General features: G+C 40.9%; 1 protein-coding gene across 1 annotated transcript in view; it reads right to left on the reverse strand.

Annotated features, from left to right (window-relative positions):
• CLSTN2 (calsyntenin 2) overlaps nt 1–26,778 on the reverse strand; it is a 379,221-nt gene that overhangs the window by 121,985 nt on the left and 230,458 nt on the right. The window contains exons 3-4 of the mRNA XM_037825098.1: nt 5,886–6,081; nt 4,994–5,202 (exon numbers count right to left, since the gene is read on the reverse strand). Of these exons, the coding sequence (XP_037681026.1) occupies nt 4,994–5,202; nt 5,886–6,081 (405 nt within the window). The remainder of the gene's footprint in view (nt 1–4,993; nt 5,203–5,885; nt 6,082–26,778) is intronic.

Raw genomic sequence — 26,778 nt, forward strand, 5'->3', positions numbered from 1 at the left:
ACTAGACCATGAGCAGGTGCTATATATGTGACTCTGGGGGTTGGGGAGTGGGGTAATGAAGTTGTCCAAGACATTGCACCAAGAACTAGAATAATTTATTGTGCTATCAGCTTCGGCATTGTCCCCAAAATGCAAGAACTTCCAATGATTTGAAGCAGAATTTTGCTGAACAAAGTCAGTCAAAAATCTTTGAATAAAACTGTGTTTGTTGTATTTCTGACCTTGTGGCTGGTGCTCAGAATCCTTTTCATTTCTCCCCAAATGTTTGTTTCCCTCTCAGTTCTGGGGCCCACACCGTCTAGAACAGCTTGGTATTGGGCTGGTAACATTCCCCACAGATTCTGTTAACAAACTTGTTTGTAGTTATAATCACCACAGGGGAGGAATTCTGTCTGGAGAAGTACTTTTATATAACCACAAGAAGGATGTTGCAGCAACATCAAATTGAATTTTGAACAAAAAGTTTTAACTTTCTCTTTCGTTAAGCTTAAATGGCTCTCAAAAGATACTTCTCGTAGAAGAGGAAGGCTCAGTGTTAACAATCTGTGTGACATTAAGGAGACCAAACATTACTGATTGTGGTAGAAAAATAAACACACAAGCCGAATCCTTGCCTCAATTTGTCTCAGCTCCACATCCGTAACAAGTCTTAATGAAATTGTTGAAGAAACTAATTTACTTTCTCCACCACCAACAACCCCATGCATGAGACAATGGTTTTGAAAGCACAGAATTTGAAGCATTACGCCAGAAATGAGAATATAATATTGCAACCGGTTGCTGCAGGGAAGTTCATATTTGGATCAGGCACATATTTAAAATTTGCTTAAAGCTCAAAGACATCCATTTTGCTTCCATTACAATTGCATTTCCACCCATATTTGAAAGATATCTCCTAACACTGCCTTCTCGGGAGCCCCAAGTCTACCTTTAACTCAGATGAACAGTCGTCCCTGGGCCTGTTTCTTCAGGTCCAAAATAATGAACCCAGGAGGACAACTCAAAGAACAATCAGAACTTATCTTGCATATTAGTGAAGGCATTTTTTTTAAAAACTCCTGAACTCAAGACTGTTTGTGTGTTGGGGGAGGGGGCGTGGTGAGGGGAGGGTGAGACAAGCACACTGAGTAGCACGGTCATTTTGGTGGAGCATAAATTGGAACAACCCTTCTAGAAAACCTTTTGGCAATATATGCCACTTGCTTTGAAATTGTTCATACCTTTTGTGCATGCAATTCCACATCTAGAAATTGATTTTAGGAAAAATGACAAAAATGTCAGCTACATGTGCAAATAACATTCATCTAAGCATTATTTATTACATTGAGAACTGGGGAAGAAACTGGATGTCTGACAATAAGGGAGGAGCTAAAAGTAGGAGTCTTTCCAGAGGATGGGATGTTATTCACATTAAAAGTGGTGATTATGAGCATTTTCAAAAATGGAGACAATACATATAGTCAAATGGTAAGTGAAAAGGGAGGATAATGAAAGGCAAGTTTAGTGTGTCCTTAATTTTGTTTAAAGATTTCAGAGTAAAACCATTGGAAATATGATAAAATGTCAATAATGGCTATCTTCAGCACGATTATGGGTGGTTTATTTTCTTCATACTTTTCTGTGTTTTCCAAATTCCTCATAAAAGGCATGCATTACTTTTCTATTTGGATGGAAAAGAAGTGTTTTCACTTACTTTAAGAATAAGCAGACTTTAGGACACACTTTTCTCCAAAGCATCAGAGTCCTTTTATTCACCAGGCCACATTCTGACAAAGGGAGGTCAGCTGAGGCTGCATGAAGACCAAACAACTACCTGGAAAGTAGAAGAATCTGCCAGGTGGCAATGGGTGTCCTTGAGGCCCCTGCTGCTCTCTCTGCTGCTGTTACCTAACATTGTTGAATGTTTGGTTTGTGCCAGACACTCTGGAGGGTGCTTTGTTTGTGTTTGTTTGTGTTAGGTCTACCCTATTTAATTCCTATTTTATTGATGAGAGTTTATTCCTTATCAAAGGCCCCCCACACACAAACACATGCACAATAAGTGGTGGATGCAGGATCAAGACACAACTTTGTGTTTATGAGCCTAAACACCATTGCCATAGGTTCCCGTCAAATATCACTGAGGAAGAGAGGTCTGGTGGAAAGACCTTGGGATCAACAATTGGCGGACCTGGGTTCTAGTCCCAGCTCTGCCACCAATGTGATGGGTGCTGTTAGGCAAGCTCTCTATGCTTGGGGACTCAGTTTCCCTATTTGACAAATGGAAATGAAGACATCAGAGATGGAAGATGAGGACATGAAAGCCATGTGAAATGGATCTATTACTTCCCAAGAGTCCTAGAACAAATCATAGATAGCCACTCATAATTTCAGTCTGGAAATCCAAGGAGAGTGGATAAATTTCATGTCCCAGTCACCCAGGTAGATAGCTAATAATCAAGGCACCAGTAGTCAAGTACTACCTATAGGCCAGGATCCCCACTTAATGCCACCCCTTGAGGTCTTACAACCTCACAAGCGGTAGAGATTGCTACTGCCATGATTTCACAGGGGAGCAATTCAAGGGGAGAAAGGCCGAAGGCCCCAGGATGGGAAATGGGAGAGGCTGAATCTCCAGGGAAGGATAGGACAGTCTGATCCCCCGCACTGTGCTTCTTTCCTCCCTGCCTCCCTTCTTCCCCCACAGGCAAAGGGCTGGCAGGTTGGCAGGGCCACAGCCAGGTGTCTGCAGCCATAGGGGGAGGGGGTCCTTAGGAGCGGGCCCCAAACTCAGCAGTGCTTTCCCTGATCTACATGCAAAGAAAGTTCTTCAAGGAGCTGGGAAGGTCGACAGGAAAAGCAATGGATAAGGGCCAATCAGGAAGCTCATTAGAATGGGAGCCGCTGCTGTGTCTGCCCCTAGGTCCTGCCTTCATTACTTGGAAAACCGCTATTTTAAACCTCACTGCAGGGGGCCCCCCCTCCCCGGGAGTGCTTGCTTTCCTCTTCATCTTATGTTGGGAACCAAAGTTGGAGGCAGAGGCCTGGCAAAGGACCGTTACTCACTTTTAATGAGACAGCCAGGGAAATAAATTGGCATATGTTAGGGAAATGGCTCATCAAGGTGAGTAATTATCTCCATGACTGGGGCAGTTTACCCTCCACTGGAAGAATTTACATCTCCTCTCTCATTGGGCTGTGATTCTCTAGTACTGGGGCAGGAGGTCGAGTGGAGCTTGACCACTCATGGCAGAGACTTCCACTCCTCTGTCTAGCTCTTCACCAAGGACTTGTTGCTCCCTGAATTCCAATACTCTCACGGGGCCAAGACCTACAGGGGATCATAGGGGAACAGGAGCACAAGGAGCCAAACAAAAAATACCAAGCAGTTGCTTTATATTTTATGGAACCTTGTGTATGTGTGTGACTGTGTGTGTGTGTGGGGGGGGGGATCTGTGTGGTGGGGTCAGATTAGCCATTTCACGGGGCCTCTGGAAGAAGCCATCAGGGACGGGTTCAGAAAGGCTTGACTAATTGAAATTACCTTCTTCTAGTCTTCAACCAAACTTTTAATCAAGTCCAGTAATTCCTTCTTTACTTTTTGTAAAATGCCCTGCACAACTGTGCCTTTATTAGCTAGCATCTAGCAGGGTCCTGGTGTGTAATTGTTATTTCCATGCGTTTTAGTGTTTTATAATGAAACTGTTTAATTACTATTTTCAGTTTTTCTAATATTTGTCCTGAATATCAACAGATCATAAGCTAGTTGAGGTCAGGGATGAGGTTGTCTCTGTGGGTTCCATCCACTGTGCAATCTGCTGCAGTTCTCAGGATGCAAAGACTGTATTATAAATTTCTCCCATGTCACAAAATCAAGAAGTGCTGAGTTTCCCCTGAAGCTGTGCTAGCAATGACTGATGTCAGCACAGGTTGCCAGGAGATTTAGAGCTAATTTATTGCCTAACCCTGGTTCATGGCATATTTGCATGCCAGTGTCACCCTTGATGCTATGTGATAAAATATTAGTTTAAAAATTTATTTCAGTAGTTGGTAAACTCCATGTAAGCAGGCCCACATCCATCCTGATTTCCCCTCTACTTCATTCCCAGGGCCCAGCACTGTGCCCAGCCATCAATAAACAATTGCAGAGTGGAGGAACTTCAGGTTTTGCAACTTTTGCATCTTTGTACTGTCCTTAAATTGCATTTGAAATGAAACAGGAGTAACATACACACACAACACATGTTAACATTAATAATTAAACAGTAAACTTCACAAATAATTATCATTTGATTACAATCAAGGTATTGAAAATTACAGTCAGAGTGGGCTGACTTGATTGAGCCTTTGGTTCTTTTGCTTATATCACAATGAGTTTTCCATTTATAATGATGGGGAAACATCCAGATGGCTTTACAGGAATGTTTGCAATTCAGTATGGGATAAAGGTGTGGCGGAAGGGTTCTTTCATTCTTTGTTCTTACTAAGACTGAAATTCTCAAGAGTCATTGGCAAGAGCTTTAAAGAATCCTGTAAATGATCTATGGTTTAGAAGGTGTTTTAAAATACCCACCTTCTCTGATGGAGTCTCTTTGTCTTGGAGCAGGAAGCAGGTTGTTGTGATATGAGGTGATAGTACAACTTGTTACATAGGAAAGGGGCCCTGATCCGGCCAAACTGATGATACAGCACACATCTGGATGAGAATTGGAAAATTCTACCAGAAACCCAACCCATCCTCGGGCTCCAGATGTTTGGCACTGTGAATTCTGCAGACAACCTCCACTGAGTAGGTTTCTGAGGTCTCCTGGGGATGTTTTAGACATGGCTGGGCTGCTAATCACGGAAGGCTATTCTCCCTAGTGCAGGACCGAGTTCTGGGTTACAGAGCCCAGACCAAGGATGGCAAGTGAGGCATGCCCCTCCATGTCCATTCTGAGCACCCACCTGGCCTTCAGAGAGGAGATGGGGATTAGTTTTCCTGTCCCCCCTCGGGTTCTCTCGTGACACTCACCATTTCTATCGATGGCAAAAGGCACATCAGTTGTGATGATTTCATAGTTGCAAATCTGGCTGTACTGGGGAGAGCAGTCCTCGTCGATGGCCTCCACCTGCAGGATGCTGTCGTAGATCTTGCCCTCGGTCACGACAACCTTGTAGGCTGGCTCCTTGAAGGTGGGAGCAAACTCATTGACATCCTTCACCTGGATATGGACCACGGCCCTGGGATCATAAACAGGAAGGAAGAGATGGTGAGCGGGAGGCCCAGTGTGCAGCAACCACAAGCCAGCCACAGATGTTATCTGAGTCTTCTGTCCTCCCTTCCACAGAAGATCCATTTCCCTACCCTTGCCCGGACCCTCTGAGATGAATCTTCCCAGAGAGACCCCTCCCCATTCTCTCTCCTTCTCTTTTACCCAGCTTTGTGCAACAGGTTTCCTCATGATCTTCTCCCTTTTCCCTTATTCATACCTTCCTCTGTTCATGCACTCCTCCATTCACTAAGAATTTCATCACTCTTACTCTGTGTTAGGCTCTGAGCCAAACTCCAAGAGATAGAGCAGTTGCAACCCCAAATGAAAAGGGTAGTGACAGAGAGAAGCACACAGCACTGCAGAAACCCTGGAAAAGGACCCAGCCAGGCCTGCAGGGATGGGTTGGCTTAGGCAAGGCTTTTAAGAAGAAGTAAACAACCGAACTCAGTCCCGAAGAAGTGGAATAGGGGTATCTTTAAGTGAAGAGGTGAGGTAGAAAACAGCCTGCAGGTGACTGGGGAGGAATGGCAAGCAGTTCAGCAGGGTTGGAGAAGCACGTGGGACCAAGGGACAAACATCTGAAAAGCTGTGTGCAAATGGGAGTAGAGTAAGGAAGGGAGGAGGTTCAGGGAGCTCCCTGAGGCCACTCACTTGTGTGACTTCTTCCAGGCCGTCTCCCGGGGCCCGGCGCCACAGTCATAGGCTTGAATAATGAATGTGTACTCCTTCTGGAGCTCACAGTCGATGGGGCTCTTGGCACGGAGCCGGCCTTCCCCGGATGTCTTGTTGAGCACCACAGCCTCAAAGGGCAGCTCTTGGCCGTGGATCTTGAATGCACAGATTTCCCCTGCAGAAGGATGGAAGACAGTGAGTGGCCATCCTGAGAATTCCAGAATGTGCTTTCACTGGGCCAGATTTGCACACCCGAAATCTCCATGCAATATCCTCCATGCACATAGAATTTCCAAACCAAAAGAGGCCTCCACAGATACAGACCAACATATTCATTTCATGGATGGTAAAATTGAAATGTTTCACATATGGAAATGTCCCCCAACAAGTGTATCCTGGTGGAAAAAAGTTGAGAGTCCTCAGACTGGGGAGCTGGCTGATTTTCCCAGTTTCATCTCGTTTGCCTCTGTCCATATGAGATTTATGGAACTTGCCCACAGTCAAAAGGCAAATGACAGCAGAGGAAGGGAGTATAAGGCCAATGCTCATCATAGTCTTTTGTCCTATGATAACATCTTACTGTTGTCCATGGGCCAGCAGCATCGCATCATCTGGGATCTTGTTAAAAATGCAGAGACCCAGGCCCCACCCCAACCCTCCTGAATCAGTACCTGCATTTTAACAGGATTCCCAGGTGATTTGTTTGCTCACTAAAGTTTGAGCAGCACTCTTCAAACTTGTTTAAACACCTCACCTTTCTGGAGCCAAACTCCCTCTGCTCCCCCAACCCTCCTTTACGTCTTTCCACCCACACTTCCCTGAGGTGAGACGGGCACCACTTGGAGCTGCAATTTTCTCCTTGAAACAGTGAATGTGAGTCCATGTGAGTTCCAGAGTCCCCACAGAGATTGGAAAGCTAACTGCACAAAGAGCTGAACACGTTGTGAAATTAATGCATTTCTCCCTCCTCAGCTGGGCTCATGTTATTATAACTATTTCTCTGCATGAAAATTATAGGGCCATGAGAATACCTCCTTTTTCTCAATCAAATGATATTTATCAAACCTCGACTACAAGTAAGCTCTGTAGTAAGCACTTGGGAGGTGCTGAAAATCTGAGACATGCCCTTGTCCATATTCAGGGAATTACAGACTTGGGGAGATGATGTGTGGATGCTCAGAAAGATCACTCACAGAGTAAGGGGGTTTGGAAGGGTCATGTGACATGAGTAGCAGAGTTCTCTATAGACTGCTGGGGAGTAAAACACAGAGGCTCAGAGCTGGGAGGCCTAGATCCACAATCCAGCTTTGTCACTTACTAACTGATTGGTTAGAGTCAAATTATATTACCTCCCTGGGTTTCAATTTTGCCAGATATAAGATGGTGCAGGAGATGGTGGTGAGAAGAGGGCCTCTACTTCATGAAAAGAAGCCTTCTCCAACCCTGTTCCTATATTGCCCCAACTGCAAGGATGGGACTAGGGTGCACAATTTAAGGAGTTACTCACTCTCAGGGAGACCTAGGTGCCGCACTTGCCTCACCCTATGTAGACCCTGTACAACTGTCCCAAAGAGCTGAAGCCGCCAAGAGAGGGGAGAGCATTCTTGCATGCCTGCTCTGTATCAGGCACTCAGTTTTGTACCTTGACCCAGGTGATCTCATTTGATGTTCGTAACAAATATGCAAGGCAGGTGTTTTATAACAATTTATACAAATAAATAAAACAAGGATCAAGGTCACGGAGCTGAAGTTGGTATATAGCCCAGGTATGACTGACTCCTAAGTCCACGCTCTTTCCACTCCTCTCCACCATCTTCAAACAGTCCCATAATTTCACCACCCCAGGGACTATGCCCAATAACATTTTATGTTCCAATTCAAGTCTCACTCAGGAGAGAAATCCCCCATTTTATATATCAGAAGCATGTCCTGATCTCTTACTAAAACTGTTTTCTAAGATGGTCAATCAATATCAATCTCACCTTTAGGCCATTGTTTTTTTTAGATTTCACTGATCCTAAATTTCATTATGAACGCTCTATTTTTACTGCCTCCGCTCCTGGCCATTTCTCAAAGGTCGTTATGGCATAATGGACAGGACAGACAGATTGTGCACCAGGCTCTAACAAGCCGCTGTTGCTCAAGTGCCCTCAGCCTTCCGTGCTGCCTCCTGACACGGCCGGCCCTGCGCGAGCCATGAGGAAGCAGCGGCTGCCTTCTGGGAGGACTGCAGGTCTCATTTGATCCAAGAGTCTCGCTGTGAGTTAGCCAGGGCTGAATGGATGACCTTCTGAAGCGCTTGCCTTGTGATTCTACCTCAAGATCAAGGTCAATGTGTGAATTTTAGCAACGAGTGTGCTAGACTGGTTCTAGGCATTCTCGGGAGTACCCAAACACCACCATGATTACAAGACCAATCAGACCATCTCTCTTTGGAGAGTCAAGTTAAATCAAAAATAGATGCTGGAAATGCTTGATCACAACTAAAGTAGTTCTCAAGACTCAGGAATCCTTAAGAAGAAAAAAGGAGAGTAAGAAGGGAAGAATAGGCACAAGTGGGGATGAGCTCATGTAAACTTTGGGTGACATATTTCCCTCGAATCGAACTCCATGCAATTCAGTGCAATAGAACCAATATTCTCTGAAAGTCAACTAAGTGCCAGGCACTGTGCTAGGCCTGGAGACACAAGACAAAGGACTTGACCCTTCTCCTCCAGTCATGCACTACCTAGTAGAAAAGACAGTCAAGTAAACAAGGAGAGAGCAAGGCTGGCTTCGTTTTCACCAGTTCAGTTGAGGCTGGATTTGGCCCTGTTTGAACAACCCCTAGAATTCAGGTCACCTACCAGTTCACCTGACATTTGTGTTCAGGTTGCAAAAAACATTCAGTCGTTGATTCATACATATAGTTCCTATAAGTATTTATTAGGGACCTACTGTATGCCAGGCAATGGGGAAACAGTGATGAACAAAACCAGACCCAGTCCTGGCCTCTGTGCTGCTGCTGCAGTCCTGTGGGGGAGGGAAGTAAACAAATCAAATCCTCACATACGTCAGTGAAGAAAGTTAACTGTGATACATGCAGTGAGGGAGAGCCGCACGGTGGTGAGAGTTCTGACATGGACAGGCAGAGCAGGGAGGGCTTCCCTGATAATGGGATGAGATCACAGGAAGAAATGGAGATGCAAAGCCATGAAGGATTTAGTATGAATTGTGAGCTGAACTAGGCATTTTTTTTTCATGGAATGCCATATTTACTTGAAAAAATTATTGGCAGACAAACTATGGTTATTCAAACTTCCCATGTGTGGAAGACAGTTTTTAAAGTGAGCCTATTGCTTCAAGGAAAACAACTGATGGTATTTATTGCCAATGATAAGATTTGAGATTTCAGTTTGGAAAAATTGTGTTTGCTAGAGTCAGTTTGACAATTTACCAATACTTAAATAATTTTCTGATGAGATAGGTAGTGATATTAATGAATGTGACTCTTTTATATTGTATAATAAAATACACCAACTTTTGGAAAGCTGCTTAACAATGAGCCAATATCTTCCAAATGACCAATGCATAATGCTGTACAGTCACGTGTGGATAAATGATCCGATTAATTGTAAGATAGACCAATGGCTTTTAATGAAACAGAGTATGAAAACTTCATTAATGTGATTTCAGATCCCTTCATTGTAATAAACCTTTAAGAAACTATAAGCAGAACATTATGTTCACAGAGTGTTGGAGGCAGGGGACTTCATTTCCAGTTCCTAATCCAAGCATATTCTTGGATGGTTAAAACATAGCTCTAGAGCCAGGGGTTCAAATCCTGGCTCTGTAACTAACTACCTGGGTGATTGTGAACAAGTTACTTACCTCTCTGCCTCAGTTTCCACATCCGTAAAATAGGATAGAATTAATAATAGTTACCTCACAGGTGGCTGGGAGGATTTAATGAGTGTCTGGCACAGGGTAAGCACTATAAAAGTGTTAGTTACTACCACTCTCATTATACTGAAGAAAAGTCACACAATTCTGGCAACCTCTCGGTTCCTGTTCAAGAACTGATGAGGCTGAACATGGAGGCCATTTCACCATCAGAAATGTGTGTCACTTGTGTCATTCACAGACAAACTGACTCCTTGAGGCATCTTCCACCCATCAGTCATGGCTTATACATTCCCCCTCCCCCCGAACATACTTGGCCCATGACTGCATCCTGCATATTTGAATACTCTCATCCAAGGCTAGTACTGTCCCATGGGGAGAGCTTGGAAAAGTGCTGGGGCATTTATGTTTGTTCATTCGTTTTTGCTCACCATGGTGACGATGAAGGAGGATTGCTAATGGCCTTTATTGGGTAAGAGTCAGAGGAGCTAATATCCTGCTGCGCAGTTTAGTCCTAAACCACCAAGGACCATCTCTCCCCAAATGGCTGTAGTGCCCCCTTGAGACCCACTGTGCCCCAAACAGGCAGCTAGTCTTGAACAAACACCTGGCCAGGTCCATAGCCTCAGGTTTGAGAAAAAAGATGGACCCTGTCAACGTTTCTGCTCCAGATTGGTTGGGTCCTGCTGGACAAAGCCTGATACCTCTGCTCACAGCGGCACACGCTGTCCTCCCTCGTACATACTTGGCGAACAGTGAACCCTTTGACCCACATCCCTGGCTGCGCAGATCTACACAGAGTCATCTGTAGTCAAGTGTAATAAAAATGGGAAAGGACACATGCTAATCACATCAAGAGATAATCATGCCCAGAATATCACATTGGGGTTGAACTTAGAAATAAATCTATGCTTAAAGAAAAAAAAAAGTTGGCTTTAAGTGGCCCTCCCACTTCAGATGAAAGCTTAACATTTTTGAAAGTAGAAAGCTAAAAGGACAAGTAAGCAGATTGTCACTTTGGGTGTTCCCTCACATATCTGGGTGGTGGGAAGATGCTTGGACATGGCTTGAGGTTGGCAGGTACAAAAGCTTGGTTTGTGTCCCATCTCTGCTCTTCTCACCTTGGGTAGTTTCCAAATTCCCCTTCATTACAACCGAGACACTAACCATGTCTAATCCTGAAAGTATCATGGGGCTGAAATGACACACTAAACGGGAAAAGGCTTTGGTTGGTATAAAGATCTATTTATTTTTTATTATCACAATTATAATAAATTCTGCCTTCAAGCCTGCAAGCAGCTAAATGCATATTGGCAATGTACTTTGTTTCCATTAGAAATCAAAGTGGGGGGGGGCACCATTTATAGCTTTCTATCTACTTAGTATTGAGCAAAATAAAACATACTCTTCTATTTAAAAGTCATTTTCCTAAAGCTTTGTGCCAAGATCAACATCCCCGACTTTTTTTGAAGATTAACACAGCACAGTTATTATGTTGCTGAAAAACCAATGAAGACAATGCATTCTTACTTCTTTCGCAATGTTTGTTGAATGAATAAGTGATGTAACAACTTATGTATAGGCTGAGAGACTTGGAGATGTCCCCACGACCCAGCTAGTCACAATAAAGCCAAGTAGAGCTTGAAGTGATGATGAGAAGCCATTTTGACTGGCTGGGGCCTGGTGGTTCCAGTTTTGAAGGACTTTGGGTAAAAAACACCCTGTATTCATTCACTTAGCACATCTTCCCTGGGCATAAATAATATAGTAAAAAGAAAATGAATAATAATAATAATTTCTAAAAATCACTGCAGCTCACATATATCAAGTGTTCACTCTGGGCTACAGTGAAAACAACCTGCATCTCTATATTTGCTAACCCACCTGGCTAGAAATTGGAGATTTGGATGAATCAAAAACCAGCTCTGTCTTCACAGACAGAAGGAGGCAGGAGAACAAAGAGTTAAGTGCAATAAAGTACTCGAAGTCTAGGTGTTGTAAGAACACATATAATGATGGATCAGTCAATATCCCCTCCTAAAAACTTCTAGAATCAATTGTTTGCTGTTATGGAGCCTCCAGAGAGGAACTCTGAGGCTGCAAAAAGGAAGGGACTTCAGCCTGAACAACGCTACTGAGATGAATGCCCTTCTTATGGATGCTGTCAGGTTTCTCTTTTTGCATTGGCATCACAGAGCTTCTTTTCTAAGACGCTGCGGGTAGTATAGACCAGTGATGAAGAGTCAGGTTAACCTCTATTCAGCCTCTGACTCTTCCATTATCATCTTCCTGCACTTGAAAAAGTTACTTAACTTTTCTAGGTCTCCGTTTCCCTCTCTGGGAAATGGGGATAAAACCATCTCTCTCCTTACGGCAACTTTATTATCATCAGAAGAGAACTTTTTAACTGAAAGTTTACTTTGATAGGAACTGGGTTGAATGATTTGTGGAAAGCTAATTTAATTCTCGCAACACCTTTATGAAGAATCCCGCAGAAAATGATTGCAGCCCAGACGGGCACTTCTCTGGTTCCGTGCTCACCGACTCCCTGCTCCTCCTCCCGCTGACCTCACTGCTGATTGATCCTGAGGTGCCCACAGATCTGCTCAGTGTGGTCAGATGCAAGCAGGGGGGAGGGAGCACGAAACCCCATTGAACAGTGACAGTTTATGGTAACTGAATTTTTCATGTTTTCCCAGAGAATGTCTTAAACCCAAAGTGTCTGAAAAATTACCAGATGGAAATAAATACATTTTCCACTGCCAAGTGGGAATGAGGACCTGTCAAATGACAGTAAAAGCACCTTGTTAAAAAATGAAGGGATCTTCTTGGCTGCGCATAGCAGGTGGGTAGCACTTCATTCAAGACTATTCACATCACCTGGAACTCATCGCGGCTAACTCCTACTTGTCCTGTAGGAAAATAATGGAGGCTGCAGCACCTTGGGGATTGAAAAAGCCCCATATAAATATGGTGGGCCTTGACTGCTGTTACAATTATCTCCATCAATAAAGCTTTTTGTAAATGCCTACCTCCTGCAGGAAGGGAGTCTTAGTAGGTGCTCAGATTCCCAGAAGACTAAAATTCTGTCCTTGCCCTCCAGGGGCTGCAATTGGGTTTCAGAAACAGAAACCATACATAGGATCAAATAACTAAGGGCTTGAAGTTAATGAGTGCTAATTAGTTCTCAAGATGTAGAGTATTACAGCTAACTAAATTTAACAGAAAAAGGCCTGATATTCAACTAGTATTAGTAGGAATAATGCTAACAAGCAAAATCTTTGGAATCTGTTCCCTTCTCCTTTAGCTCAGTGTCCAACCAGAGAGCTGACATATGACCTCAAGACTGAACCAGTGAGAGGTTTTGTTTGTCACCATCCAATTATTTTAAAACTTATTTCCCCTCCTCACAGTTTTTCTCATCTGTAGTGTTTTCTGGAACTGAAATAGGTACAGGATGAACGGTTTTCTTCAAAGGATGATTTGCCAAATTCTCTCCAGATTTCAATGTGGAAGTCACTAGGCACAATGTGGCTTCTGAACACTTGAAATGTGGGTAGTGTGAATGTGGTAGACAAATCAAGTGCCCCAACAAAAGCATGTTCCTAATCTTCATCTGCATTCCCATGGGTGAGAACTCATTTGTAAATGGGACCTTTTGAATACGTTATTGTCAGTTAACGTGTGGCCAAATTTAATCCAGGTGGGTTTACTCTGCATTACTGGAGTCCTTATAAAAAAGAAATGCAGACATAGGGAGAAGACATAGAAGCCATGAGTCAGAGAAAGCCACAGGAGGAGAGCAAGGGCATCTCCTGTGACCGAGGCAGAGATGCAAGTCAACGGAACCGAAGGACTGCAGCCAGCCATCAGTAACATGCTATCCACTCCAGAAGAGGGCACGGCCTTGACAACGCCTTGGTGTGGGACTTCTGCCCTCTAAAACCGTGAGCCAATAAATACTTGTTTAAGCCAAATCAGCCTGTTGTGTTTGGCATAGCAGCTCTGGCAACTAAGACACTGAGGAACTGAATTTTAAGTTTTAGTTTTTTTAGAAATTGTAAATTAAAATTTAAGAACTGATTCTCAATTCAGTTATTGGAAAATTTTTAAATATGTTTGGAATAACTTGGGTACATGGGTCACTTTTACAATTGTAAATTATATGAAATCTAAATACAGATCAAGTATCTCTGATGAAAATTTAGAGTCCAAATTGAGATGCCTTAAGGATGTAATATACATACCAGATTTGAAAGACTTTGAATGGAAAAAAAGAAAGTAAAATATTTCATTGAGAATTTTTTTATTTGATTTAACTTGTTGAAAAGATAATTGGGATGTATTGGGTTAAATATTATTAAAATCGATTTCACTTGTTTCTTTTTTACTTTCAAAATATGGCTACTAGAAAATATCCAATTACGTGTGTTTCTCTTGGGGAGTGCTGCTTTATCTACTCCGTAACTCACATCACTAAGGGCTAATTTTCCCATAGAAATAAATGTGAAATAGGGTGCCTTCTATCATTATTATAGAATTATTCTGCTTTAAGGCTGATTTTTATTTTCTTGGCATTACCCCTAATTTAGGAGAGTGCTGCCTGTTAAAACAACTGCCCATTTGTTTTCTTCAGAGGATTAAGTCACTTCTAGCTTGAGTTTCAAAAGTGCTGATTGTCAGGCCTTGAATTAACATAACTTCTTAATGATTGCTTGAGTGGAATTATCATAGGATATAAAAACGTTTTAAACCGGCAAGTATCTCTTACTGATTTTTGGCATAGGTGGAAGTTTTTTTGGCAATAGGATTCAAGTTATAGTTCACTTAGTCACCAGAATTGGAAATGTGTTATTCTTTATAAAGGAAATTTTAAACACTTGGGGGTATTAACATTATTTCCAAATTTGCATATCAAGTTGCATTATGTCAATATTTTTATTGCATTATTTCTAATTGGAATAATTCAAATTCACATAAAATGCAATGCATTGTGCTTAGCTTCTCCTCAGTGGGATGACAGAAAACTAAGGGCTGTAAAAGGCACATATAAAAGTACCTGGGGAGTTCTGCTTCTGGTGTGGACGGGTAAGCTCCCACACATAATAGCTCTCACAATAACACTTATAAACTCTGGAAAAAATACGCCTCCGTGCCCCAACACCTAAGGGCTCTGGAAAGTGATTAAAATAGGTGGTTTTGGAGGGGAGTCAATACTTGGAGGAGTTTTCTGTTAGGGGCCTTTCCCCTGAGGACAGCTGCTGTCACAGTGTGACACAGAGTGGCTGAAACTGGAGGAATCTGAGGAGGGAGCCTGAAGTAAACAGGATGCTGAGTGTGAGATGGAGATCCCAGAGAGGAGAGAGCCAGCAAAGGGGACGCCCAAATTCTATGTTTAAACTCTACCTAAGGCTCTGGCTGATCCAGGAACTACGAATGTGTAGGGTAGACGGAAAGCATTCCAAAGTGAGATCTGAACTGCTGCCCACAGCAGCAGGACAGAGTTTGCAATTTGAGTTTAATCAAGCTAACCACCTGTTAAAAGAAACCATCAACATTTTTTGAAGGAATATGATAGTACAGCATCTTCTCAACATAATATTCAAAATGTCCAGGATGCAATCCAAATTTACTTGACATATGGAGAGACAAGAAAATGTGACCCATTCTCAAAGGAAAAGATGACAGAGGCCAACTCCAAGATAAATCAGATATCTGACTTCTCAAAAAAGCACATTAAATTAGTTCTTATAGGTATGCTCAAGGCTATAAAATGAATGAAAACTATGACTCTCATTAGAGAAATATAACATTGAAAAAAGAACCAAGTAGAAATTCTGTAACAAAAGGAGATAATATTTGAAATAAAAACATTTACTGGATAGGCTTAGTAGCAGAATGGAGATGATAGAAAAATAAGTCAGTGAATGCAAGATAGATCAATTGTGATATATGGAATTATTTACCCCCATTTAGCCATGGGCTTCATCTTAATCCTCATTTCTGTGGGTATGAACCCATTGTAAATAGATCTCTTGAAGGTGTTATTTTTAGTTAAGATATGGCCTCACTGAATGAGTGTGGAACTTAATCTGATTACTGAAGTCCTTTATAAACAGAAGAAGTTCAGACATAGTGAGAGAAGATCACAGGGAGAAGCAGAAAGTGAGCAGGAACCCAGAAGAGAAAGGAGAGGACATCACCATGTGACAGGGCAGCCAAGGAAACCCTAGGACTAAGGCAAACCAGCACCAGAATGCAAATGACCCTGAGAGGAAGAAAGCCTTCTAGCCTTTGAAACCAAAAGACAATAAATGCCCCTGTTTAAACTAATCCATTGTATGGTATTTGTCATAGCAGCCTGAAAAACTAAGACACCAATATAAAAGTATCTAATCTGAAGAAAAGAGAGAACAAAGATTGAAAGGAAATAAACTGAACTTTCATGACTTGTGGGAAATCTGAAGTAGAAGAGGAAAAAAAAGATTTAAAAGAAATAGAAATAATCTCAGAGACCTGTAGGTTAATATCAAGAACATAACAGATAAATGGAGTCCCAGAAAGAGAGGAGATAGAGAAAGGGGGACATTCCAAATTTGGTAAAATACATATTTTTAAGGATTCAAGAAACCAGTAAACCCCCAAAAGAATAAATGTAAGTGAAGTCACACCAAGGGGACCAAAACCAAAGGGAAAGGGAAAGGAGCCCAGAAAAATGACACATTATATACAGAGGAACAATAATGTGGATGACTATGAACTTCTAACCATAAAACATGGAAGCTAGAAGAAAATGGAACAATATCTTTTAAGGACTAAAAACCCCCCAAAAAACAGCAACAAAAACTATCAGCCCATAATTCTATAACAAGCAAAAATAAGTTTCAAGAAAGAAGGTGAAATGAAGACATTTTAGTTAATCTTCACCCGAGTAACCTACAAGATATACTAAAGGAAATTTTTTTTGAAGCAAAAGACAAATGATACCACAGAGAAATGTGGATCTTCAGGAATGAAGGAAAATCATCAGGAATTGTAAATAACCAGATAAATATAAAAGGCTACTTTCCCCTCTAAATTTCTTTAAAATACATGTGATTTTTAAAGTAAAATTATAACAGTGTCTTGTGGGGGTTTGCCCTATATAGAGATATAATACATGTGACCACTGTAGTATAAAAGATGGCAGGAGAGGAGTGATAAATGAACTTATATGCCTGCAGGGTTTCTGTATTTTGCATGGAATGGTAAAATATCAACTCAGGAAGACTTTGAAAATTTACAGATGCATATAGAGCAACCATTAAAAAAATGAAAAGAAGTATAGCTACAAAGCCAATAGATAAAGTGAAATTCTAAACAATATTCAAACAAGCCAAATAAAGGTAGGGAAAGGGCAACAGAGAAACAAAGAAACAAAAAAGAGGTCAAACAGAAAACAAACTATAAAATGGCAAAATCTAAATCTAACCATATCAATAATTACATTAAACATTCCAATAAAAGGCAGACATTAGCACAATGGGCAAAAATCAAGAGCCAACTATATGCTGTCTATAAGATACGTACTCTAAATATTAAAACACAGATCAAAAGAAATGGGTGGAAAACATATCCCATACAAAACACATAAGCACAGGGAGACTGGATTGGCTAAATTAATAGCAGAGGAAATGGATTTCAAAAGAGTGTTTCCAAAGAGGGATATTTCTTATAATGATAAAAAGGTAAATTCAGCAGGAAGACATAGCAATTATAAAAGTATATGTTCCAGTCCACTCAACTGGGACTGAGCTGTCACTTAAATAAATGGCATTGGGAGAACTGTATATCCATAACCAAAAGAATGAAAGAGGACCCCTGTGTCTCACCCTATACAAAAATTAATTCAAACTGGATCAAACCTAAATATAAGAACCAGTACCATAAAACTCCTAGAAGAGAATCTAAGGAAACATCTTCAAGATCTAGTCAACAGGCTGTCATTTCTTAGACTTTACACCCAAAGCACAAGCAGTGAAAAAAAAATAGATAAGTAGGAACTCTTCAAAATCAAATACTTCAGTGCTTCAAAGGACTATGTCAAAAGGGTGAAAAGGCAACCGACTCAATGGAAGAAAATATTTGGAAACCACATATGGATAAGGGTTTAACATCTAGAATATATAAAGAAATCCTACAACACAACAATAAAAAGACAGGCCACCCAATTAAAAAACGGGCAAAAGACATGAACAGACATTTTTCCAAAGAGGAAATACAGATGACTAAAAAGCATATGAAAAGATGCTCAGCTTCACTAGCTATTACAAAAATGCAAATCAAAACCACAGTGAGATATCCTCTTTTACCTACTAGCATGGCTGCTATTAAACAAAAGGAAACTACAAGTGTTGGAGAGAATGTGGAAAAATTGGAACACTTATTCACTGCTGGTGGGAATGTAAAATGGCACAGCTGTATTCAGAACAGTTTGGCCATTCCTCAGGAAGCTAAGAACAGAGTTGTCTCACAACCCACAGTCCCGCTACTCAGGATTACCCACAAGATCTGAGAGCAGGGATGCGAACAGACATTTGCATACCAATGTTCATAGCGGCATTATTCACAATTTCCAAAAGACGGAAACAACCCAAGTGCCCATCAACATATGAATGGATAAACAAAATGTGATATGTAATTATGATGGAATATTATTCAGCAGAAAGAAGGAATGAAGTCCTGAACTGAGTGACAACATGGATGAACCTTGAGGACATTATGTTAAGTGAAATAAGTCATAAACAAAAGGACAAATATTGTATGATCTCACTAATATGAATTGATTATAATATATAAATTCATAGACATAAAATATAGAAATTTTGTGGTTACCAGGATATAGAATGAGGCTAAAGAATGGAGAGTGGTTGCTTAATATGTGCAGAATGTTTAACTAGGTTGAACTTAAACATTTGGAAATGGATAGAGGTGATGGTAGCATGTTATTGTGAGAATAATTAACAGTACTGAATGGTGTGTGAACGTGGTGGAAAGGGGAAGTTTAGAGTCATGTATGTCATCAGAAGGAAAGTTGGAGGTTAAAACATGGGAATGTATAGCACATTGAATCTTATGGTGGACAATGTCTGTTATTAACTACAAATATGAACAAGTTCTTTCATGAACTAGAACAAATGTACAACACTATTACATGGAGTTAATAATAGAGGGGTATACGAGAAAATAGTACCTATTGTAAACTCTGAACTATAATTAATAGTAATATTTTAATACTCTCTCATCAATAGTAACAAATGTACCACACCAATACTATGGGTCAGTATGGGGGGAATAAGGGGTATGGGAGGATTTGGGTTTTCTTTTTTATTTTTATTTCTTTTCTGGAGTAATGAAAATGTTCTAACATTATTGTAATGATGTATGCACAACTATGTGATGATACTGTGAGTCAGTGATTGCATATTTCAGATGGTTTGTATGGTGTGTAAACATATCTCAACAAAATTGCATTAAAAAGATATGCACTCTAATATAAAAACAAAGGTCAAAAGAAATGGATGGAAAAGATAGCCTATACAGATAGTAAGCACAGGCAGTTTGGAGTGGCCAAATTAATACCAGATGAAATAGATTTCAAAAGAGTATTAGTGTTCTGGTTTATTAGAGCTGCCACTAAGCAAAATACCAGAAATGGATTGGCTTTTACAAAGGGAATTTATTATGTTACAAATTTAACGTTCTAAGGCCATAAAAGTGTTCAAACTAAGGCACCAACAAGAGGATACCTTCACTGAAGAAAGGCCGATGGCATCTGGAACACCTCTGTCAGCTGGGTAGGCACGTGGCTGGCATCTGCTGGTCCTTTGCTCCTGGGTTGTGTTTCAAAATGGCTTTCTCCAAAATGTCTCTTGGCTTCTGTCTCTCTTAGCCTTTCTCTCTCAGCCTCTGTGCATTCTTCCTTATTCTCCCATGGTGTGTCTCTCTAAGCTTCTGGGAGTCTTCTCTTAGCTTCTTCAGGTCAAACTCTGGGCTTCATCTCTTAGCTTAGCATCTCCAAACGTCTTTCTGTCTGCATCTCCAAGTGTCTGGGTCTGTGTCAGCGCCTAGCTTCTCCTGGGGGCAAACTCTGGATTACATATCTTAGCTTCTCTCCAAAATGTCTCTCAGCTTCTCTGAGCTCCTTCTCTCTGTGAGTTCTCTTAAAGGACTCAAGCGAACTAATCAAAACCCACCTAAAAAAAATGGGTGGGATCACACCTCCATGGAAATGATCTAATCAAAAGGTCTCACCTGGAGTTGGATGGGTCACATCTCACCCAAAGGTCCCACCCTAATCAAAAGATTAATAAGTCTGCCCCCACAAAATTGCATTAAAGAACATGGCTTTTGTGGGGGACAGAATAGATTGAAACCAGCACAATTACCAAGGTGGAACATTTCATATAATGATAAAAAGGTAAATTCAGCAGGAAAACATAGCAATCATAAAAGTATATGCACCTAAATGTAGATCCTCAAAACATACAAAGCAAAAATGGATAGAATTAAAGGGAGAAACAGTAGGAGGTTTTTACCTCCTGTATAGGATATAAAAGAAAAAAGAAAAAAGACCTAACATCAAGGAACTAGAAAAAGAAGGGAAAGTAAACCCAAAGTAAGTAAACTCCCCCAAATTATTTATTATCATATTTAAATCATATATTAAAAAATTTGAAGGTTAAAAACCTTCCCATAAAGAAAATCCAGGCCCAGATGGTTTCATTAGTAAGTCCAATCACACAATCAAATAAAAAATAACACCAATCACAAATGATTTGTGTTTAGATAATGGAGGAGGGAACAATTTCTAGCACTTTTTATGGGACCAGCATTACTCTGATATCAAAATCTAACAAAGACCCTACAGGTAAAGAAAATTACAGACCCTTTATCTGTCATGAACATAGACACAAAAAATTCTTAATATATTTGCAAATTTAATGCAACTCTACAAAATGACTGATTTGGATTTATCTCAGTATGCAAGATTGGTTTGACATCCAAAAATCAATACAAATATTCACCATATAAACTACATAAAGGAATAAAATACGGTCATTTCAATCGATGCAAAAAAAAAGCATTTGCCAAAATCCAAAACCCATACATAATAAAATCTCCTAGTAAACTACAAATATAAGGGAACTTCTTCAAACTGATAAATGGCATCTATGATAAACTTAAAGCTAACATCACTCTAATGGTGAAATATCAAGTCTTTTCTCCCTATTATCAGGAATAGGGCAAAGATACTTGCTCTCATTGCAAGTGAGAAAAGAGGGGAGAGGAGGAGGAGGAGGGAGAAGGAGGAAGGAGGAGGCAGAGGAGTGGGAAAAAGAAGTAAAGCTGTCTCCATTTTCATATGGCATGATTACTTATGAAGAAAATCCTGAAGAATTTACAAAATAGCTACTAGAAATAAAGAGTTTATTTGTATATAATTCTAGAAAAGGAAAAACTAATATTTATGTTGAGAAAAAGCAGATCTGTGGTTGCCCAGAGCTGAGGACAGAAGGAAGGACGGGCAGCAAAAGGACACAAACTTCTGGGGTGCTTGAAAATGTTCCGTATCTTGATTGTGAAAGTGGTTTCATCTGTCGAAACTCATGGAATTTTACACTTAAAATATGTAAATTATTCCTTAATAAAGTCAATTTTCAGAAAAAGTAGGTGATACCAGGATGTCTGGGATAGACAGGAGTTCAAATTCACAATTGTACATTGGTGTTTCTGTATGTTGTGGACCTTCAGAAAGATGAACACACCAGGAAAATCAACCTTAAGGACACACCCTTCATGAGGGCAGGTTTATCTATCACAGGGCTGGGCTGGGAGGGCAGTCCTGGGGTGGGAGTACTTGGTAGGACATGCTGTTTACCAAATGACAGGATCAGACAGTAAATCCAATGAGGCCATAGCAGTATTCTAATAATAGTTACAAGTACCTGCTATGTGCCAGGGATTATCCCAATGGCTTTGGAACAGTCTTTTGTGCAAAAAAAAACACTTTTCTCCCATTACACAAACGAGAAGACTGAAGCATAGAGAGATTAAGAAACTTGCCTGTTGCAAAGTCAATTATAAGCCAAAATTTGAACTCGGATCTCCCTGACTTCAGAGTCCACGTGTTAACCACAATTGTCTTGTCAGTAGTTCTTATGGATTGAATCGTGTTCAAGTCCTAACCCCAGGTCCTCTGGGTGTGAGCTCATTTGTAAGTAGGATCTTCAAAGATCCTACTAAGATGAGAATACAGTGAATCAGGGTGGGCCTTAATCCAATATGACTGGAGTCCTTATAAGCAAAGGAAATCTGGACATATTAATAAGAGTGGGTAGGAAACAGAAGGAGATGGATCACCATGTGACAGAGGCAGAGATTGTGTCATGGATTGCCAGCAAGCCACCAATGGAATGCTACAGACTTTGGAGAATGTACGATCCTGCTGACACCTTGATGTTGGACTTCCAGCCTTCAAAACCGAGATAATAAATTCCTGTTGTTTACAGCAGCCAGTCTATTACACAGCAGTTTACTAAGAAGCATTACTCCAGGAATCTAGAGGCAAGTTAGAAGCCTCTGTGGCTGACTACTTATCACACCTTCCCTTCCCACAGTTCTAGAGGCAAGAGTAACTGCCGACGAGTGTCCAGCAGGGAGGGATGAAGCAGACACCGGCCACCTAATGCATGATTTCTGAGAGATGCTTGAGAGAGCCACTGCCTGATTTATACATCTCCATCAAAGGCGCCAAATTATCCATCAATAGTAATATTCAAATTACAATGTTTTTTTGCTTCTAAAAGCGAGTCTGGGTTGCTCATTTTCATTATTTAGAGGCAGTTAATTAAAAACACAGCAGATATTTATTTTGCTCCCTTCACATCACCAGTGATTTCTAGCTGCCGTGTTTTCACAGCATTACAGTTTTATGACTTGACATGGCCTCTAGTGGGTTTCTGATGGTTCTGTCTCCCATTACTTTGATTTCAAGCAAGACATTATACAAGAATCAAAATGAGTTGAGTTCAGGTATCAGCTGGACATTTTTAACTCTGTGGTCTTGGCCAAATGGGGTCAACTTCTCTAAGCCTCAATCTGCTCATCCATAAAATGGGCATAATAAGATTTTATGCTAATATGTTGGATTATTGTGATTACTGGATTATTGTTGACTAAAATCAAAAGACAAAATGCATAAGGCACTTTGCATAAAGTTGGCACAGAAAAAGAGCACAGAAGATGCTCGTGATTGTTGTCAGTAGTCGGACCTTCAAGCTGCAACTGAAACTCATGGTTTTCTGGTTTTGACCTCATAGAAGAGAGGACCTCAGAAAAGTTCATGGTCCAAGGTCAGGAAGATCCCAACAAGGCCACCATTAGGACCCAGCCTCCAGACTTCTCTTTGGCAGGTTCTCAAGCCCCAGCTCCTTTAACTAGCTCTCATGTCAAGGTCCACTGGCTCCTCCCCAGACCGAGACTTACCCTGGGGCCCTATCCACTAAGCCATTTCTGGTGGACCCAGGTTCTAGCTACCAGGGCTCCTATCTGACCTCATCTCTGAACTTGGAGTTTGACCTGATCTTCTTCTGCTTTAGTGACACAATTGGATACACTTCTTGGTCCCTCCCAAATTCACCGCCAATCACTGGTCACTTGCTTTGTGCCAAGCACTGCCTATGTCATCTCCCACCCTCTCAACAATCCCTCTGCGATGGGGTATTCGCCTTGTCTGACAGATGAGCAACCTGAAGCACAAGCAACTGAATGACTTGCTCAGTGTCACACTGGGATCTGACCCTATGTTCTCCTGGCTCTGGTGCTCACGGTCTCTACCAAGCTGCCTCTCCGTACAGCAAAGCCCCTAAAATTGATGAACAACTGCAGGTACACGAGACCTTGTATTTCCATTCACTGACAAGTCTTGCCCATAATCCATATGTTGTACTAAAGTTCCCAAGTGTTCGGGTGGGGAACCCCAAGGGACAGAGGTATATTTTAAATGTTTAATTCAAGTTAAAGCAAATGTCAGGAAAATCCATATTTGGAGGTGCAGAAGAAAGAGAAATGGCAGTCCAATCAATATTACAGAAGTATATGGACTCTTTTACTGTTCTATCAATTCCTGGGGCTAATAAGTCAGCATCACAGGGGATGGCTTCATAATTTAAAACAAAAGTTCAGAGGCCCCCAGCCTGTGGGGCGTGACTCCAGCTTTCATTGTGATGGAGATGAGTGGGAGGTGAAAGGTGAGCCAGGCGACCCTGAACAGCTGCTTATCAAGGCCAGGGCTGCTCAGCTGATAACAAGCGGTCCGCTGTGGCTGGGGAATGCTGCCTTTCCTTGTCATCAATACCACCAGCAAAGCCCCCATAGAAGGCCTGCAGATTAAAATGCTAAATCAAACTTAGAAGGGAAATTTGAAAATCAATTTTAGGTTCCTGTAGAAAAGGCCAGGGAGGATAATTAAGTCCCATAACTTCCAGCTTCAGCCGCTTCATTTTCTAATTCTGGAGCAAAATAAAACTATTATTTTCCAAGGAATCAGCTGGAGCAGGAATGCAATGGTGGGGCCAAGTGTTCTTACCCAGGCTGAGAGATACAATTGCCAAGACATTCCCAGTTAGCAGACAGGGACTCCGCTGAGCCCGCCCAGCAAGCTGACTCCAACAACTCTCTCATGCTCCTTCTTTTTTTCTCCTGGCAACAAAAAGCCAATAAAAATGCAAAAGGTTGGCTGCTTCTGAAGTTACAGTAAATAAGTTGAAAGAGCTGTAGATTACCCAGGCCCTGTGTGTCAGGAGCTAATGTGTTCTAAATGTAACCCATTTCCAGCAGAGCCAAACTCTGCTTTGACATTTTCCTTCGCCGCACATGGATATTTGTATTATTGCTGCATTGCTCTGATTCTAATTTGCCTATTGTGATTCACATGGGCCAACAATGCTAACAGAACACTTCATTGACCCCTTCAGCCAATGCAAAATAATTTACACCTTCGTGATCTTTCTCACTTGTACAGTAAATTCTGTTGTGCTTTTTTCCATGCACAATACATGTGGTTCACTTTTTAAAGCTGCCTGGAAGTGGGGAAGGAGATGGAATTCCTTTCTTTTTCTACACAGGGATTATTTGTAGAATATCCAGGGGAATATAATCCCCTGGTCTCCAGTAGTGAAGGTCACATGACTATAATATTTTCAGTGAGATCCAAAATTCTGCATACCCCAGAAAAATAAAAATCGACAGAAAGAGTCATTTCTGCAGCTTCTCAGAATTGCCTATGTTTTTATCGATTGGGAAGTCTGCACTGCATGTTTCTGCACAAATTTGTCAGCAGTTGTTTTTCATTCTACTCTTGTTTGGCAAATATTTGGCCCAAAACTTCCATGATAAACTTAGAGTTCAATCACTTATATCTTTTGTCACTTATCCTTCTCATGGCCAATCACACTCACACATGGGATATTAGGAATAATTAATGAGCACCTGCTATATGCCAGGCACTGCCGAGGAAGCAAAAGAAACATGACTCCATCCTTTCCTATAAGCTGACATCTTCTTAGGAAGAGGAGCTGGATGCACATAGCACCTTGGGATTTTAGAGCAGAGAAAGATCTCATGAGTTTTTATTTGAATGTTCTCCCAACATGCAATTTTTCAAGACTCACATTCACAACTTCCTATATTTGAGGATAAGCTGTAATATTTTTTACTTCATAATTTTCTTTAACTGGATTTGCTTTCTTTTTTTAATTTACAAGTGTTTGTAAAGATGACTTCAATCATTACAGTAGTTGGAAAAACAGCCTGACCAATGACAAAGAGAAGGCATTATTTATGCAATATTTCTAATTTGAAAGTGTTACCTGCATAGTGAGGAGGCAAACATGTGTCCCTTTCATTTAAAATAGAGTCTGATTCCAGCAATCTCATTTCTAGGTATATACCCCAAAGAATTGAAAGCAGAGACTCAGATATTTGCACATGCATGTTCACAGCAGCATTACTCACAATAGCCAAAAGATGGAAGCAACCCAAGTGTCCATCAGCTGATGAATGGATAAACAAAATGTGGTGTGTACATACGATGGAATGTAGTCAGCTGTAAGAAGGAATGAAGTTCTGATACATGCAACAGCAGGATGAATCTTCAAGACATCATGTTGAGTGAAATATGCCGGACAAAAGGACACATATTGTACGGTCTCACTGATATGAAATAATTAGAATAAGCATTCATAGAGACAGAAACTAGAATACAAGTCACCAGGGACCAAAGTGTAGGGTAGTGTTAATGTTCATTTAGCACAGAATTTCTGTTAGGGGTGATGGAGAAGTTTTGGTAATGGATGGTGGTGATGCTATTCACAATATGAATTTAATTCACATGACTATAATTAATAGCATTAAATTGTATCTTTGAATGTGGTTAAAAGGAGAAATTTCAGTTAACATATATGTTACTAGAATGAAAATTTTAAAAAACCATAGGGCTGTACAACACAGACAGTAAACCCTAGAGTAAACTATGGACTATAGTTAATAGTATAATTATAAGAATACTTTTCATCAATTGTAACAAAGGTACCACACTAATGCAAGGTGTTAATAATGGGAGAGGGAGGATGTATATGCATTTTCTGCATGATTTGTCTGTAAACCTACAACTTTTCTAATAAAAAAAACCAAACAAAATATAGAGTCTGATATGTGCAATGGAGAGAGCGGAGAGGAGGGAGTAATTAACCAACTGCAGCAGTAGGGGAAGGGTTCTGAGAAAGACTTGAGGAGACAACTAAGCTGGGCCACACAGAAGGATGATTAGGAGATCATCGGGAAGGCAAGAAAAGCTTCAAAGTTCCATTTCTTCCTCTGTCTCTGGAACCTGCCAAAGCATCTTGATGTTAATTTAGCTGCTGATGTTACTGACTATCCAGCATGGACA

This window comes from Choloepus didactylus, chromosome 1, assembly GCF_015220235.1.
Source record: "Choloepus didactylus isolate mChoDid1 chromosome 1, mChoDid1.pri, whole genome shotgun sequence".
NCBI lineage: Eukaryota > Metazoa > Chordata > Mammalia > Pilosa > Megalonychidae > Choloepus > Choloepus didactylus.